The sequence below is a fragment of the Monopterus albus genome, unplaced genomic scaffold, assembly GCF_001952655.1.
Source record: "Monopterus albus unplaced genomic scaffold, M_albus_1.0 scaffold235.1, whole genome shotgun sequence".
Taxonomy (NCBI): domain Eukaryota; kingdom Metazoa; phylum Chordata; class Actinopteri; order Synbranchiformes; family Synbranchidae; genus Monopterus; species Monopterus albus.
In genome coordinates, this window is record NW_018128115.1 from 477,501 (window position 1) to 494,873 (window position 17,373).

Consider the following 17,373-nt stretch of genomic DNA (forward strand, 5'->3'; position numbering starts at 1 on the left):
GAGTGGTAAAGACTGTGGAGAAGATCACCAGGACTCCACTGCCCTCTCTGCAGAGCATTTACCACCACAGGGTGTGTAGGAAAGCTGCCTCCATCCTTAAAGACCCCACCCACCCCCAGCACGGACTGTTCACCTCCCTACCCTCTGGCCGGAGGTTCAGAAGTGTGAAATGTAGGACCACTAGACTGAAAAACTCTTTCTTTCCCTCTGCCATCAGAGTCCTAAACAGCTGAGGAGTTTATTACCAGGAAATATGTGATGTACTGTTTACATTCTGTTTGCACATTGACTGTTGCACATGCTGCTCCCATGCAGCATACATTTATTATGTTCTCATTTATTTTTATTATATTGCTGCATTTGCTGCTTAAAGTACCTTAGATTTTGTGTTACTTATTAATCTACTTTATATTTCACTTGTATTTTGTGGCATTCATGTGGACGGCAAAGTAAGAATTTCATTGTGCAGGGAAACACGTTTCCTAACGGTGCATATGACAAATAAACACTTTGAACTTGAATATGCTCCATCAGAACTGCTCGTCAGCAGTGCAGCCTCTGGGCTGTTTACCTCGCTGATTTAGTCCTCAGGATCACTTCATCCAGTAAAGGGTTAATCAAGAGGGACCATACAGCTCTCAGACCCAGTTGTCAACAGGTTTGTAGCATTGTGCCAGTCAGTGTTTGATTTGTGTCTGACAGGAAGTGATTGGTCTGCAGAGCTGATGAAACCCCCCAGATCAAACCTGACATCCAACCCCCTGGTAAGAAAGCCCCCCATCTCTCCCCCATCTGCTCCTGCTGTGACAGTTTATCTGAGGAGTGGGGTACACATTTAAGCTTTGGCTAGAGAACAGAAGAAGATGATGCTTGAGTTGTTAAACTGTGATCTCAACTCAAAGAGCCTGACGTCCTGTTGTTGGTTCTCCTGGTTCCAGGACGTTCAGCTGCTGAAGGAGCTCGGTCTGGGTCGAGGTCAGATCAGCATCATTCAGCAGCTCCTGGATAAGGTGCAAGCCTCTGCAGCCAATCGGCAACCTCTTCTTGATTACCCGTTGCTGTATACACTAATTACTCTGTTTGTTGACCACCAGGGGGCGAACCCCTCCTGCTGGAGCAGTGACGAGCGACATGCCCTGGCAGTTGCTGTTGTCAACGGTCACCATGATGTACTTCCTGTTTTGGTGCAGCGAGGAGCTGATGTTGACCAGCAGTCTGGACAGTAAGGCCACAGAGGAAAACCAGATAAAATCAAAACAAATGCCATGAAAAAGGAATGATTCAGTCAGCCGCTATCAGCTTCAGTTCAGAAACTTCAATCTGCAAGCAATGTAACCGTTTCAAAGCTAGAACACCAAGCTTGCCGTGCAGGGAGGGGGCTTCAAATGCTGTGAGGTGACCCACCAAGCACCCTGGTTTTACCTCCTGGTACCTTTAGTGGATCCCCAACTGGTCCTGTGCATGTTGACCACTGTGTGTAGGTCGGGGGTGGCAAGTCCCGGTCCTTGAGGGTGCCGTCCTGCTAGTTTTCCAGCTATCCCTGCCCTACCTGGATCATGTGTGTTCTTCATCTTAGGTGAAGGTCAAATAAGGAAAGTCAGAGTGAATTGATATATTCCAGCTTGTGATTGACTGAACTCACCTGATCCAGGTAATCATCAGCGGGTAGGGCAGGGATAGCTGGAAAACCAGCAGGACGGTGGCCCTCGAGGATTGGGACTGGTCCCCCGGTGAAGGTGGTTTGTTTGTATACTGATGACCTAATGTGATGAAACTCCTCCTCTTCCTCAGGATGAACAACACAGCTTTGCATGAAGCTGCAGCTCTGGGCTCTGATGGTCTGCAGTGTGCACAGGTCCTGCTCAGGTACACTACACCTGTGTGAACACAAACCTCTGTACAAAGCTGTCCTCTTAAAACGTGTTTGTATCCTCATGATGCTGTCAGAAACTCAGCAGGTTTCTAAACAGCTTTAGAAGGAAGAGGAACACCTGGAAAATTCAAAATGACCCAGTTTGACGTCACATGGTTTCCTGTAGACAGTGCCAATATACCTAACTGCTCACACAGGTTTCCACAGAGAACAGCTGAAAAACTGAGTTTGAGATATGTGAACACATTTACCAGGGGAATTCCACAGGTTCATTCACTTTCACTGAAATAAAATAATGACCTTTAATGTTTCCTCAGAAACCTTCTCTATTCTCTGCTTCTCCAAATAATCGCCACCGAGCCCAGTGCACTTTCACAATCTGTGGGTCCATTTTTCAAAACAATCCCAAAAAACATCTTTTTCAGCTTGTTGAGCTCTTCACTCACTTCCTTCCCCGATTGCATCTCCTCAAACCTCGTAGCATTTTCCACACACGTTGGCCTTGGTTTTGGGGAGGAGCCAGGTCAGGCAAGTAGGGCGGAGCATCCGAAAGGTACTGTAGATCCCAGAGGCACCAGTGACGAGGACGATCTTGTTCACTTGGGTGAAAGTTTTGCCTGATGATCCAAAAAACCAGTTGGAAACCTGGCAGCCCACATGTGGACTGAGCTGACTGAACTGAATTCCTGTATTGTCATTGTATGCTCTGCAAACAATGAAATTAGGAGTTTAACTCCGTTTGGTGCATAAAGAAGGAACACGGAAACACTAAAACCACACAGGATTAGAGTTCAGGACACAGATGGTCCTGGGAAAGAAACAGTCCCTGTGTGGGGGGGTGTGCTCTGGCTGATCTACATCACCTGTCTGAGGGCAACAGTTCAAACAAACCAGGGTCAGAGGAGTCTTTAACAATGTTTTTAGTGCCACTGAGACAATGTGAAGTTGCTGCATCCTCCAAGGCTGCCAAGTGGCAGCCAGAGATTTTTTCTGCTGCTTTCACTTCTCTTTGTAGTTTTTATCTGCTGCAGAGCAGCTTGTGACCCACACTGAAATACAGCATGCTAGGATGGACACAGCTGCTCGGTAGAAGGCAGTGGCAGAGCATGAGCACATCTTTGTTCTCATCACATGCACCATGTTCACTTATATCTAGGTTTCTTGTGATAGCTGACAAACCTGGAAACTGAGAGAAAAAGCTGAGAATAAATAAGGTTTCTGAGAAAAAAGTATCAGGGTTCTCTCATTTATTCCCTTGTGATGAACGGACTTGTGGAACTGCAGCTCCTGGTGTCACTGTGAGCTCATCACCTCTCACCCTGGTTTCAGCTGCAAGGCCAGCACGAGGCGCAGAAACGCTGCCGGTCAGACGCCGTACGACGTGGCAGTGAACTCGGGCTGTAACAACATGGTCACTCTGCTGGCTGCACAGACTGGAATGGACTTACTGGGCAAACTGGGGAAACCCAAACTGAACCTGGATGTTTTCTGATGAACAAACTGGACTGAATCTGAATCTTCACTGTTTTTTTTTATTTTTTTTTTTCTGAAGCTGCGTAACATCCCGATGTTGTAGCAACTGTGCAAACAGACAGGAGCAATATTTAAGAAATGCTTTATTATTCTGTATAATACTAACTGTTTAGACTAAGGTCTGTTTTTGGTGTTGAATATTGAAACCGTGTTAATTTAAATTAATTCCTGACCTTAGAATCAGTTTGTGTCACCTACAAAGCTCAGCTCATGGTCAGTTTTTTAGCTTTTCACTACATCTCATGGTCCTCACAAGTCAGAAGAACTGGCTCAGGTTTCATCACTAAGAGTTGAGATTACGTTGTCACATATAATTTTGCTTTTTAGATAAAACTGTTCACTCTTAACAGGTGACATGAACTGCATAATAAAGAGGAAATGCCAAACGTTCATCAGTGTAAAAGGTGTGGTTATCTCCATCAGCCAGTCACACAGCAGGAGGGTGGAGACAGGACCTCAGGTAAAATTTAAGGTACTTTTGGATGCAAATCTGACACTGAGCCACATTTGTCTGATGGACACATGCTGGAAATAAACCTGATGTTTGAAAAAGACAAACTGATTAACAAACTTACCACCCACTGGAGGTCAGTGTGTCACATCTGTCCTATTTCAACAATATTTTATTTTAGCAAAAAGCTCAAAAACTCTCAAACGGCAGCTATAAAAAGAAAGAGTCTTTGCCTGCAGGTGGTCAAAGTGATACAATTGCAGCAGCAGTTACTTTTTGCCTGTAGGGGGCGACACCAACACGTCTGCTGCTGTCGCGCCCCCCCGATCACGCTCCGCATCTGAACATATACAGTATCTGTGTCCACCCAACCTAAGAAACATTAACTAGACATCCAGTGTTAAACTCTAGTGAGTTTCATTTTGGCTCTAATGGTTGAAGAAACACAGGTGTAGTGGGAAACTGAACCAAACAATACAAAAAGACAGCGGACACACAAAACTAGATGTTATCAGGGGCTTCAGCCTATGTTTGGATACAAGCCCATATGAAGGTTGTGGTTTAGTCCACATGACTGGTCTGGCTGAGTGGCACGTGTTGTGCATGATCAATTTCTTGACTAAATGTCTTCAGAAAAAACCCAGTCAATATATTAATTTAACCACAAATACTGTGAGACTCAGTGTTGGGGGGGCTGTGGCGCAGGGGTAGAGCGGGTCAACCCGTGATTACAAGGTCTGTGGTTTGAGTCCCGTTCTGCCCAGTCCACATGTAAAAGTGTCCTTGGACAAGACACTGAACCCCAAGTTGCTCCCAGCGGCCAGGCCAGCGCTTTGCATGGCAGCTCTGCCGCCATCAGTATGTGAATGGGTGAATCTGTTAAGCACCAAGGCAGAAAAGCACTGTACAAGTCCATTTATCATTTCCATTTTGTCCAGCCTGGCAGACAGCGGCCTGTAAGTGGGGGTTGTTGGTTGAATCCCTGGACTGAGCAGAAGAACTGTCCAGGTGTGCAGCAGTGGACTGGCTCTGCGGCTCAAACTATCAGACCGGTTGTACATCTGAAAACAAAAATGGTGTTGCTGTCTCAGCGTCTCAGTCGGAGGAAGAAGGCATGGCGGCACTCAGTGCTGTCCACAGGATAGTACTTATCATAGAAGTCCAGGATGTACTCCTCCGCTTTGAATCCAAACTTCTGGTACAGCAGCATAGCCGGATTACTGGCCGACACATGCAGCGTCACGTCCTTCCCCATACAAGTCTGAAAAACACAAGACAAAGGTGGAACCAGAACCAGACCAACACACCTGTGCTAGCTAAAGTGTTTATTAACCTGTTCTCATCTGATAATGAATGTTACCAGAAGACGACGACTCGACAGGTCGACTCTGACTTGTCACGTTACTCATCTTTGGAGGTCAAGTCGTCACGTTATTCGGCTTGTGAGGGCGACTCGTCACGTTATACACCTCATGAGGCTGACTTGTGTTTTAACTAGAGGCGTCACATCTACTAAGTATCGGGTCAGCACCAACCACAGCATATTTTCACAGGATCAGCATCAGCCAGAATAGAGCCCACCTAATTCCAATGCTTATTTACATCTAGTCTTGTATTTCTGTTGACTAGGTCGTGTTTTTGAGACACACGTCACGTGTTGTGTCGTCCAGCTCCTAGTTATTTTTTTATTTATATCAATAATTTATCCAGTATTTGGATCAAGAGGCTCCTGAACAATACAGTGTGGGGTAGTGGGACTGGCTGAAATGATGGAGCAAAGCAGCTGTTTTGGTCAGAAAATCCAGAACATCTCAGCTATACGGTGTATTGTCCCATTAAGGTTAGTAATGCTGCCTCTAAAACACCAAAACATGTCAACGTGCCTGCCATACCACCCCAGACAGAGTAGCATGACAGTAAAAAAAAACCACATCATCATTTACATATTAGGAAAAGGTTTAACAGAAGGCAAACTGAAAAAGCTGAACATTAAATGACAGCGTTGTCCTCTGGCAGCTCCCAGACCGCTCTGTTTGACCTTTGACATGAAGATGGACCTTCAGACACCCAGAATCTCACCTGGATGAGATGGTAGATCATGAAGGTGCCGATGCCGGCTCTCCTCCACTCAGGATGGACCAGCAGAAAGGAGATGTAGGCCTCATTATACTTCACATCAGGCACCATGAAACCGAAGCCAATCACGACTTTCTTATAGAGGACGACCACGCTGAAGTCTGGGTACTGCAGACACTCAGACAGGTCCACACCTGGAGGGGGAGGACAAAACACATAGTAGTTTTATTGAGTCATGGTGGGATAGTTGTAGGGATGTCATGTGCTTCAGTACCACGTTGGTACCAAAAATCTGAAAACGTGATGAGGAAACACCTCAAAATTAGCATCTCAAAGACAGACATCCAGATCTGTACAAACGATGATCACCTTTATTTGGCCAAGTATGTTAGACACAAGGAATTTGTTTCCGGTACAGAACCGAGGCAGCCATCTGGGGCGCCAACTCACACTGATGGTTCTAACCATCGGGGGTAACTTGGGGGTTCAGTGTCTTCGACATGTGGACTGCAGGCACCGAGATTCGAACTCCCAAGCCTCCGGTTGGGAGATGGCTGCTCCACCCACTGAACTACAGTTATGTAATTTGAACTTGCTGACATGTGTTCACGTTAGCGTATTTTGGCTAATGGAGCAACACAAAATAAAGTGAGCTGGTGCTGCTCGTAATAACGTTAGTACACTACCAACATTAACGTCACTGTTCAGCCTGTCAGCATATAGCGGTGTGTGTGTCTGCATGCTGTGTGTGCAGCAGCCTCTGGGGGTTTCTTTGAGATCTCCTAATAGTCCTTTCACAGTATCAGCATTCTTTTTTTTTTCATAGTTCAGGCAGCTGGGTACTGCAGTAGAAATGTGAAGTCAAAAAAGTTTTATTTATTTGATCTGTTTTAAATCATAGTGATGCCCTTTTATTTCTTGAAGGCTCCATCCCACTCTTGTTGCTGGAATGGAATAAAAAAGTCATGTTGAAATACATTAATTTCACTGAGTATCGTAGAATTTCAGTGGTACTAGTATCATGACATCCCTAGATAGTTATAAAAGGATGCTTCTGCGCTACCTGGCCAGAAGCTGTCATGACACATGGCATTGACGGAGGGGATGTGGTTCGGGCGGACGTAGCAGTAGTCGATGGAGGAATCAGGCTCAGGGACCCAGTCAGGCTCGTTTCTGTGAGGGTAAGCTCTGATCTCTGCCAGCAGCCTCAGCTTCACCGGACGACTCTCATAATCCCTCCTGAAGAACAATCACAGTGAAGTGCTACTGCTGTACTACCTACTAGTACTATCATTAATAGTACTACTGCTGATACTGATGGTAAATGGTCTTACATAGCACCCTTCTACACAATATAGTGCACTCAAAGCAATGCCTGGAGATCAGAGGTAGAAAAGGTCCTGAAACCTCCTACTGCCACACCAAAGGTCTCAGGACTCTCTCTCCCTACGTGATGAAGGATGCAGGACACTCTTTAACCATTGGAATGTTCTAGGAAATTCTCTACCTGATGTACGGTTTCAAGATGCGGGAAGTATACGGACTCTTGATGCTCTGGTCCAAACTGCCTTCTGCTCCCATCAGACGATGCCAGAAGGACACTGAATGCTGCTGGACGCCCCTTCGGCTAGAGAGGTTTGTCTACACAAAAACACATGTACGTAGAGTCTACATCAGTGGTTCTCTCCATCACCATCGGGGTTTAACCGTGCTCAACAAAATCAGAAGCATTTCACAGTCATGAGCCTGAAACCACAGCTGTCAAACATTTACCAGACTGAGTTATTCTAGGGTTGCTGCTTAGCTATAAAAGCCATTTCTTTGACGCTCTGTGGTTGATTGTGGAGGAAAGGTGGGAACGATGTGGGTGTCGAGTTTAGAATCATGTTTAGACCAACTGTTAAACAACAATACTGTCAAACTAATTTATTATATAGTGTGTCTCCTGCTGTATTATGTAGTCTTGTTAGACTGTAGGAAGTGGATTATCCCACAATACAACAAAGTGACCAACTACCATCACACAACATGAATGATTTCAGGACAAGCCTTAGCAAAGAGTGGTCCTGAAGTCACATTGCTCCTTTAACGTTAACCACATTAAGGTGGAAGGTTTTCATATGCTCAAAGGAATCTGTCACTGCATGTTGTGAACCAATTTCAGACGAACCGCGTGAGATTGACTACATGAGATTAGGATGAATGTTGGTGCATTGGACATGGTACCTGGAAGCGATCTAGAATACGCAGCTCCTGGCTGTTGGTGCAGTATTTCCCCATGACTCCACCTCCCATCACTGTTCCTGTCTCCTGGGCACCGTAGATGCCTCCCACCAAACTGAGGGTGGCGCTGACTGCCCGATCAATATCCAGCAAAGGGAGTCCTCTCTGCCTCTTTGCCTGGCGAAGCAGCAGCTTCCTGTGGAGGCGTTTAGCTTGCGGAGTGACGGCTAAGGCCAGTGGGCAGGCATCCAGCCGTCGCAGCAGCATCCTCTCCTCATAAAGACTGAGGGGGGCATAATGAGGACTCTGGGAAACTATGCCAGCTCCATCTGCTTTCTCAGGATGAGTCATCCTCCTCCTTTCGAGCCCCCCGGCACCAACACAGCCCACAGCAGAGAGTGATGGGCCTTCACTTCGACTTACTGGCTCTTCAAAATAATCCTCACGCTCGCAGCCTTCATCGTCCTCGCTGTTTGCCTCACGTTTGATGTTTGGTGGCACTGGGCGAAGCTTCTTATGGGCAACAAGACTGGTACTGGGAGGAGGGATGTACTCCATCCCTGGATCGATCATCCCCTCTGTCTCCATCTCCTCATCATCTGGAGATCCAGGCAGCAAAGAGGGCATGCCATCAGTGTTTGTTAGAACACCACAAAAACTCACAATGGGCAGTTAACATAGTACTGTAGTACCGAGTCCTAAAACCCAGAACTGAGCATTTTTGCACTTCTGGTTCCTTCGCCATGTAGTCAATGGGTTTTCTGAATGGGTTTTTGGTCAGACGCCTGACATAAGGTCTGTGGTTAACACAAGACCAATACTGTTTTATGTTTTGTTCTATACATAAAATACCTCAGTCAATACTCCACTCATGATTTTTAGTGATTTTAGGCCTTAAAAGAAGCTAACAAATGAGTAAACTGACCACAGAGGCTGTCTGGGATATTAACCCTCATCATGTCAAACATGGAGACTCACTACTCACTAGTCTGCCTTTACAGCCTTGTTATTTTTGACCTGGTACATTTGCAAGCTATGCTAACTAAGTAACACAGCCATGATAACTAGCTACATCAGGTCACACTAAGAGGAAAGGAATTTGTCAGAGGTAAGATCGCTAAATGAAATTACAAGTTGGAAGCAGTAGCGGTGATGCTGAAGTCATGGGACCATAGCACAGTTCATTTATATCCTAACAACAGCCTTTTATTTTGGCGATTGTATTTGGGCTTCAAACATCATAAGAGTGGTGTTCACCGCTGAAGATCATCTTGCTGAACAAAACAAGTGTCAAACTTGTTTGTCACTGAGTTTATTATATGCAGTCATCCAAAAGTCTATGGAAAAATCCCACTAGCTTTTTTGTTGAGGGAACCAAGGTGATGCTAACTTCTGGGCTGGCCTACAAAAACATGTCATCCCTGTGGCGCTCTGTTTAATGAGCTGGGTGTTCACTCACCATGGAACAGTGCCTGTGGAGGCATGGCATCAGGGATAAGGTCGGCCTCTGACAACAAGCTAGGTGTAGCTGAATGAGATGCCGGCGTGCCCGGGGCGGAGAAGTCAGGTGAAGGTGATGGCGATGGGCTGGTGAGCGGCGTTCGGTCTGAAGAGCTGAGGGAGGAGAAATCAATTACCTCACCTTTCTCCAGGACGAGATCAGGCCGGCGTCCAGTGCTCCCACCGCGGCCTCCACCCAGTTTGACGGGTGTGGAGGAGGCACTGCGGTCATTGTAGCCTCCCACTGCCTCCTTTTGAGCCCTTCGGATCTCTTTGGCCTCTTGTGTACGAGAACGCTTCTCTTTAAGCTGCATGGCGTTCTCTACAGGGTTTTTGGCTCCTCGCTTCCTCAGACCCTCAACGGTAATAATCGGGTCTATGGCAGGTTTAGAAGCTGCATGGAAACAACTAAAGATCAACTCACTTTCATTTACCTGTATAAGTTAACCTTTGACCTCCAGGATCAATTCCAAGTACCACTTACCTTTAGCCCTACTAGTGGATTTGTCCACCTCTGGTCTCAGGGTCGGAGGTCTGTTCTGAACCAGCTTCCACCAGCCGGGCTCACCAAACTCCTGTGCTCCTGAGCGAAAGAAGGTGGGACTGCCGACCGACAGGCAACCGGCCACTGTGCTCCACCATGTGGACGTCTTCTTCCTGCAGAGTTTGACAGTCACCAGGTAAAACACAGGAAAGTGGTCACACCCCTGACCAACTGAGAGCTGCAGCCACCATTCCCCTTTTTTTAGCTTTCATTCTGGGAACTGAGAGGTGGTGGATCGTGGGGCCGCGATGGGAATCACACAGTGAGAGAAGGAAAAGACTTGAACAAAAAGGCTACAAAATTAACTGTATATTATCAGGTTTATTTAAAAATAAACACTTCAATTATCCTTCAACCAAAGATACCCATCAGGTCTGCTTTCAAACATTAAGTGACAAAGAGTTTAACAAACAGCTAAATCAGTAAAGGCAAGGAAAGCAGGATAAAATGTGTTAATAACTGTACAAATAAATATTACAGCAACCTTGTTCCGAGCAGGAAGTTCCAATGTCGGCCAATAAAAGCACAGATGTCCTCTTTCCACCTGAAGTAACCCTGTCGACCCGTCCCCTCCAGGGACAAGTTGTACATGGCCAGCATCACCACCTGCCACACAGCAAAGATTATTTTTACCTCCGCCCAGGGCAGGGCTACAGTTTTGCCTGTGTTTGATTGTTAATAGCAATACTCAAAAAATAATGAATGTATTTTGATTAAATGTGTTGGAGAGGTAGGGTAGGGCCCACAGAACAACTGATTAGATTTTGGTGCTGATCCATATCATGATTTAGATACTGGAATATTTTAAAACATTCTTTGCCATTGTGAGTACTGGAAAGGCTGCTGGGTGTTTGTGAGCTGCCTTGTGGCCAAAGTGTGTGGCTGTGCTGCTGAGCACTCCAAGCACATACATAGCTGGGGAAAGATCTACTCTATGCAGCACAGGTTTGGGGCCAGGCTCTGTAGGACCGGTGTTATGCTACTTTCTTAAGCTGTGACTTGTTTTTCAGGTGACACAGTAACTACTTAGTTTGAGAATATGTACTCAGTCTATCCTGGTAACGCCAATTTAGAAATTTGCTTCTCTGCTGTATCTTCCCTGTGTCTGTCCCTGTTTAGGGGAGCGAGGGGCTCCTCTCACACTTCCAGCTGAGCAGAGGACATGAAGGATCACTCCACAGTGCACCAAACAGCCAGTAACAGAGGCTGTAGGAGCAGTTTATCAAACAGCTGTTGAACAGGGAGAACAGACGTCTTCACCGCTTTGCCCGCAGTCCAATCACTGAAGTCCCCATTTGACCCTTAAACCAGTGAGTGGATGTCTGTCACGTCTATTGTTTTTCTCGTTTAACTTTCAAAACTAATAAGGATATCAGCATCATTCCACATGCCAGCAGCACGTTTTCATGGTCAGCAGTCATATTATGAGGGTCACACTATCAGGGGAATATTGCTGTTATGCCCTTATGGGGACACTGAGGCAGAGTTCTGCACTCTCTGAGTGCTGTCCAGTTACTATTGTGTGTTTGAGAAGTGGGTCTGCTTTGCTATGCTCAGCAGGTGAATACTAAAATGCATCCTCCTCCATTTATCAACTTTAAAAACAACTCCAAAGAAATATGTAAAGGACAAAAGGCAGAGTATCAAGTTCAAGAAACGAGATGTTTATCAGTGACTCTCCAGCTGACGACCAAGTGTATGAGACACTTTGAAGAGCATCTCTCAAGTGATCATATGAGTTATCAGAGACAATCAGAGATATTGATCGACCTTACACCGGACAGGTTGTACCCTGTTACCTCCAGGAAAACCTCACTGAGACTGAACATCTCTTTATCAAAGTCAGATTCTTTCTGGTTGTTGTTTACAGCCTGATCAATGACAAAACAGTGGTTAACATCCTATCAAAGCTCAAAACTAGTTTGGTAAGTAGTTTTTATTCTGAAGTAAAACTGAAAGACTTGTAGCAGTTTGATAAACCTGGGCCATGGCAGTTGTGTACCTGCTGCCAGGTGAGTCTCATCCTCTCGAAGCTCTCTTTGCTGTCCTCAGAGCAGTCGTAGCAGATGAATTTGAAGAAGTTGTCCCCTTTCAAGTAGCTGGGCTGTTCGCCGCGGAGCTGAGCTGCAGACCAACAGTGTCGGAGTCAAACTGTTTAACAAAACTACCCTTGGCAACTTCTGCATTTCTGTCATAATGCACCACTTCTCCAAGAAAATTGTTGCAATCACTAATTCTTTGATATTTCCATGTTTATTTCTGTTGACTGCATTGAAACAACACACAAAAGGCCTTCAGGGAAAAGAACACGGCCCCTACAGTCAAACACGGTGGAGGTTCACTGAGGTTTTGGGTTTGCTTTGCTGCTTCAGGCTCTGGATGTCTCGACTGTGTGTGTGGCATTAGACTACCAAAGAGTTCTGGAGCTCAATAGAGGGCCCTGTGTCAGAAAGTTGGGTCTCTATCAGAGATCATGGGCCTTACAGCAGGACAATGACCAAAAGAAGACATCATAAAGCACCAGAAATGGTTTCAGACAATGAGCTGGAGAGTTCTGACGTGGCCAGAAATGAGTCCAGATCTAAAGCCCATAGAGCTCCTGTGGAGAGATCTAAGAACAGCAGCTGGGAGAAGGAGCCTGTTGGGAAAATGCTGTGTTATGACTTGTTCGAATGCTCAAGAAGATGTTATACATTTGTATGTGCAGGTGTTTTGGTTTAGAGCAGATGATGTATTCGTGCTTGAGCTGATCCACATAGTTCTCATAAATACCAGACCACGAGTATGCAGAAAAGTTTGTGATGGCACCTGGCTCTGTCTGGTAGACAGGGACTGATAACAGGGATTGAATTCTTGGACTGCCACAGTACCAACGTGACTGTATAAATAGGCTCAGCTGAGACTTCCTCTCCGAGCATTGTTTTCATGCAACTGAACTGTATGTATTGAATGCTGCCTTGCTGCAAGTGTTAAAATCCTTATATAAAGAAAATTGGCCTCGGTCTACTCAGTCCGTTTGTTTATGATAAAATAACCCTAACAGAACCCTTCAAGTCTGAGAGACCTGGAAAAGCTGGCAAAAAAAAAGAGTGGTCCCAAACTCCAGTAGAGAGGTGGAAGAAACTCACTGATGGTTACAGGAAGAGACTGATTTCAGTTACTTCGTCCAAAGGATGGACTACCAAATATTATGTTGAGGGTGTCAGTAATTCTGTCCAGTCCATTTTTGTAGTTCTGGTTGGACTGGATCAGATTAGGCTTTTTCCTCTGCTTTTTTATGTTGCTCCAATGCAAACAGAACAAAACATGAGAATACCAAAGAATCTGTGATTGCAACAGTTTTCTGGGAGAAGCGGTGTGTTATCTGACAGAAATGCAGGGATGCCAATATTCTTGGTCATGACTATGTTTTCCTGTTTACATGTCTGTGTTGTCTGTCTGACTGTGACACCAAACTCTGTGGAATAAACAGCTGGGCACTCTGACTGGCTGACTCACCTGCAGGTATCCACTTGTGGCAGCGGTCACAGTAGAACGACATGTCCTCGCAGGCCCAGCCTCCGTCGGCCTCCTCGCCTACATCGCTGGTCAGAGAGTCTCCGCTCTGGTCATGTGACAGATCCACTGATCCCTGATCCTCTGACTCCACAATCAGCAGAGTCTCCCCCTCCACCTCCCCTTCCTCCAGGCCCTCTGAAGCTGATGTACAGGCCGCCTCGTCCTCACCCCCACCCAGCTGCTCGCTGCTGCTGTCCATCACTGAGCCTCAGGAGAAACCTGGACAGGTAAGGTTAACATCAGTCAGGAATGTTGCGGTAGCACACCTGTACAGATGACCCGAGGGCCGGTTCACAAAAACAGAATTAAGAAATCCAAGACTACAAGACAAAGTGAGGCTTGGCCTAGTCCACTAAGGGCATCTTGGCTTAATGAGCTTCACGAAGGAAAAGCCAGATTGAGGAGGTGCAGCTAAGTCCAGTCAGGTCTAATTTCTTCGGATGAATGCGTGTTCACCGCTTTCTTTAGCATACCATGAGGAGGTCAATCACAGATTCACTGATGCCGACGCGGAAGCTGCGTTTGGCCGTGCCGCCACGCCATGTGTTAAGTAGTGTCATTAAAATGAAAGGATCGGCACGATTGGAACAGATCTGGTCGGGTTTTCAAGCACACCCATCAAAGACGTGCGGCATATTTCAGACTCACTGAGCATGCGCACTCATGGACGCTTATGGGGAATTCAAGTACATGATCTGTAAAAACTGAAACACGACTGTGGTAATAAAAGAGCAAGACCAAGCGCGGCAGGTGGCAGCAGACTGAGTGAATGTGTGAAGTCGCCTAAAATATACATTTACTAAGCATTGTTCTTAACTGAAACCATATGTTACTCAGGAAATTAAGCATGAAGATGAATTACAGCCACTAATCCACAGCCTAAATGTGTAAAAATGGTTCATTCTACAAACAGTGGAGTCTGGGTGATATGTAGCATGTTCCTTCTTACAGACCTGAAATTTCTTTTCTGCAACTTCTAAACTTGATAAATCCACAAGTAGAGCGTAACGTGTATTGACTGAACGATACATATTTGATATTATTAATAATAAGCTGTTTTTTAGTTGAGTGTTCTATGTAATATTAATCCAAATGTGAATGAGACTGAATTCATCCATTAAAAACAACTTTTAAATGAAAAGCTGGCCTATGTGGCTCCACTTCCATGTAGGCCAATGATCACAGTGACAATTCCTTGAAGGCTAGTTGCACAGAATTGATCTCCATAGTAAGCCACTGCCTGTATGTGCTATTGCTTCTGTGAAACTAAGTAACAGCTAAATTCATCCAGGATAACTAGAAAATCCTGGCTTAATCCGCTGCCCTCTGGTATATCAGTGTTTACCTGTCTCAGTGGCGGTCCTGTGGGTGGAGCTCTGTCTCTCTGTGGCGTCTCTCCTCCTCCAGATGCCTGGTTAGAATCCTCTGCTCCTCCAGAAGCCTCAGATTCTCCTTCTTCCTCTCCAACCGCTCCAGATCCCTGAGTACACCCGTGTGGAGACGCTGTAAAAACACAGACTAACATTAAGCAGACCAGACTCACCGGGTCTGAAGCTGTGCTGGCAGCTCTGGATGGAGAGACAGTGGTGCTTGAGCTACATGCTAACATCTGAACGCTAACATGTTCACATGCTGGTGTTTAGCAGGTATGTGTTCACCATTTGTAAAACACTTTATCTTCTAATTGTATACTTTACAAAGCTTCTTTCCAAAGTGAATTATGGGCATGACCCCATGTTTTATGTCCCTTATAGCTTTTTAGAAAAAGTATGTGATATAATGCTGCAACAATTAGTCCAAGTTACTTTATTCATACCTGTAGCTAATTTGGCTTGCAGTATGAGAGAGAGAGACATCCATTAAAATCACACATACAAGCAGTGCAAATACAAAAATACATACTTAGTCCCACATACTGGTATCATCACTATTAAGATAATGAAACATAGAAAAATTATTTGTACTTAATTTATAATTATAGTATTATTGTTGTTATTTGTACCCTCCCCCATGGCTTATTCACACCAAGGAGAAAACTATTCCTATACTGGGTTGTTCTGCACTTTGGGACCTTGTCCAGAGGGGACAAGCTGGAACTTGCTATACCAAGAGTAAAGTACCACACTCACACTGCAAAAGGAACCTACTCTGTTACATGTAGAAGTCCTGCACTGAACACTTTAAGTATCATCATGAACATGTACTGTGGGGCGAGTTCTTTTATTTGAGAAGACAAGACTAGTAAAAAGATATATATTTCACTTTGTGACATTTATTATGCATTAACGTATCAAAATAAGCATGTGCACATGGATCTTCACAGTTTAGGATAAACAGAAAAGACTGTCCTCAACGTACTTTAACTATCGAGCTACTCAACGCAGAAAAATGTTATACTGTATATTCTATACTGTTATACTATTATGGTCAAGGCCAAAGTGTTTATTGTCATGTGCACAGTAAGGAAGCATCACATTACCAGCCTGTCGCTCGTGCACTGATGTAAAGCAGGACGTGGCTGTTGTAGCTGGTCGAGCTGCAGCTTTGCTGAACTAGTTTGGATCCAAGTGCAGCTACTGGTTATTTTCATTAGGATCAACCTGCTGATTATTTTCTCCACTAATCTGACTGGCGCTGATTGTTTGGGATTAAAGTACTGAACAGAACACACACTATGTCCTGTACGGAGAGACCGGGTTCACCAAGGTGTTCGCTTCTGAGATATCCAAACCACCTGCGCTATCAGAAACACAGTTTTAACAGGGGAAACAAACCCTGACGGGCACAAGACCAGACTCCCTCCACTGCTAGCGGTTAGTATAACTGGCTGTTAGCCCTGCACATTTGTACCGGTTCAGTACGACCTGGTTTACCTGGCGGTCCCAGCCCTGTTTAAGGTGAACAGCAGCCACGGTGCTCAGAGTCAGAACCACAGAAACTCCCAGAACCACTTTAGAGGCTGTAGACATTACGTTGACTTCAGCTCCACGTTAGCCGCTAACTGTCGCCGCCGTCTGTTAGCGCATTCACTTCTTCTTCGCTGGTGGATTCAGATCTGTTTGGAACATGGAGGATGTAGTTAGCGCCCCCTTTGACGGTAACCTGTAAACACACCATGGTGGAGGACGACGACATCAACATCATCCTTCTCCTTCTTCTTCATTTTCTTCTTCTTCTTATGGTGTTTATTGGCCTACATTTTATGAATGAATCTGGGTTCTCTTAAGTAACGAAAAACTGCTATTACTGCAGAGTGAATTCTTTAGTGAATTCAGCTATTACCTTTTTCCTAAGTTCCTCCTTTAGTCCCTCTCCTTCTGCATTAAAACTAGTTTTGACATTGAATCCTGTGAGCCCCAGCCTCAGCCTTGTAATTATGTTTTCTTCTTTAATGCTTATTCTGCCTGATCCCATGGTGTCTACTTCTTTTTGGGCTCCATAAAGATGTCTCCTGTTGGGGTGATTTTTATTTTTACATAAATATGAATAGAATTAGTTAAGGTTTTTTTTTATTATATAACAAACATAAGTCTATATACTTTAATCTTACAGTTATGTTCATGTAGTTACACATCACCCTATGTGTTCACTGAATCACTGGTCAATATTTATAGT

At 45.1% G+C, this 17,373-nt stretch overlaps 3 protein-coding genes across 4 annotated transcripts in view; 1 reads left to right on the forward strand and 2 right to left on the reverse strand.

Annotated features, from left to right (window-relative positions):
* dzank1 (double zinc ribbon and ankyrin repeat domains 1) overlaps positions 1-3,914 on the forward strand; it is a 14,934-nt gene extending 11,020 nt beyond the window's left edge. For both annotated transcript variants that reach the window (XM_020620262.1, XM_020620263.1), the window contains exons 17-21: positions 703-764; positions 939-1,010; positions 1,095-1,222; positions 1,792-1,866; positions 3,203-3,914. In XM_020620262.1, coding sequence (XP_020475918.1) covers positions 703-764; positions 939-1,010; positions 1,095-1,222; positions 1,792-1,866; positions 3,203-3,365 — 500 coding nt within the window. In that variant the 3' untranslated portion in view covers positions 3,366-3,914. The remainder of the gene's footprint in view (positions 1-702; positions 765-938; positions 1,011-1,094; positions 1,223-1,791; positions 1,867-3,202) is intronic.
* Positions 3,915-4,011: 97 nt separating this feature from the next.
* On the reverse strand, positions 4,012-13,974 carry kat14 (lysine acetyltransferase 14). The gene is made up of 10 exons (XM_020620261.1): positions 13,699-13,974; positions 12,203-12,324; positions 10,685-10,806; positions 10,141-10,313; positions 9,616-10,050; positions 8,160-8,755; positions 7,441-7,574; positions 6,997-7,172; positions 5,937-6,127; positions 4,012-5,118 (listed from the first exon to the last, which is right to left on the reverse strand). The coding sequence occupies exons 1-10, from the start codon at positions 13,955-13,957 to the stop codon at positions 4,945-4,947; spliced, it is 2,382 nt and encodes a 793-aa protein (XP_020475917.1). The 5' UTR covers positions 13,958-13,974; the 3' UTR covers positions 4,012-4,944.
* Positions 13,975-15,107: 1,133 nt separating this feature from the next.
* On the reverse strand, positions 15,108-16,824 carry pet117 (PET117 cytochrome c oxidase chaperone). Its single transcript, XM_020620265.1, has 2 exons — positions 16,632-16,824; positions 15,108-15,261 (listed from the first exon to the last, which is right to left on the reverse strand). Exons 1-2 carry the CDS (start codon positions 16,725-16,727, stop codon positions 15,109-15,111), a joined length of 249 nt encoding a protein of 82 aa, XP_020475921.1. The 5' UTR covers positions 16,728-16,824; the 3' UTR covers position 15,108.
* Positions 16,825-17,373: the final 549 nt, after the last annotated feature.

Bases quoted from the DNA above. Each gene is read 5' to 3' on its own strand.
- pet117 (XM_020620265.1), bottom strand. From the start codon at position 16,727: ATGTCTACAGCCTCTAAAGTGGTTCTGGGAGTTTCTGTGGTTCTGACT. The intron at 15,262-16,631 runs GTAAACCAGGTC...GTGTTTTTACAG, and splicing joins AACAGGGCTGGGACCGCCAG to CGTCTCCACACGGGTGTACT.
- kat14 (XM_020620261.1), bottom strand. From the start codon at position 13,957: ATGGACAGCAGCAGCGAGCAGCTGGGTGGGGGTGAGGACGAGGCGGCC. The intron at 10,314-10,684 runs GTTGCTGTAATA...CAAACTCTGCAG, and splicing joins AACTTCCTGCTCGGAACAAG to GAAGAAGACGTCCACATGGT. The intron at 5,119-5,936 runs GTGAGATTCTGG...TGTGTTTTTCAG, and splicing joins TGATCTACCATCTCATCCAG to ACTTGTATGGGGAAGGACGT.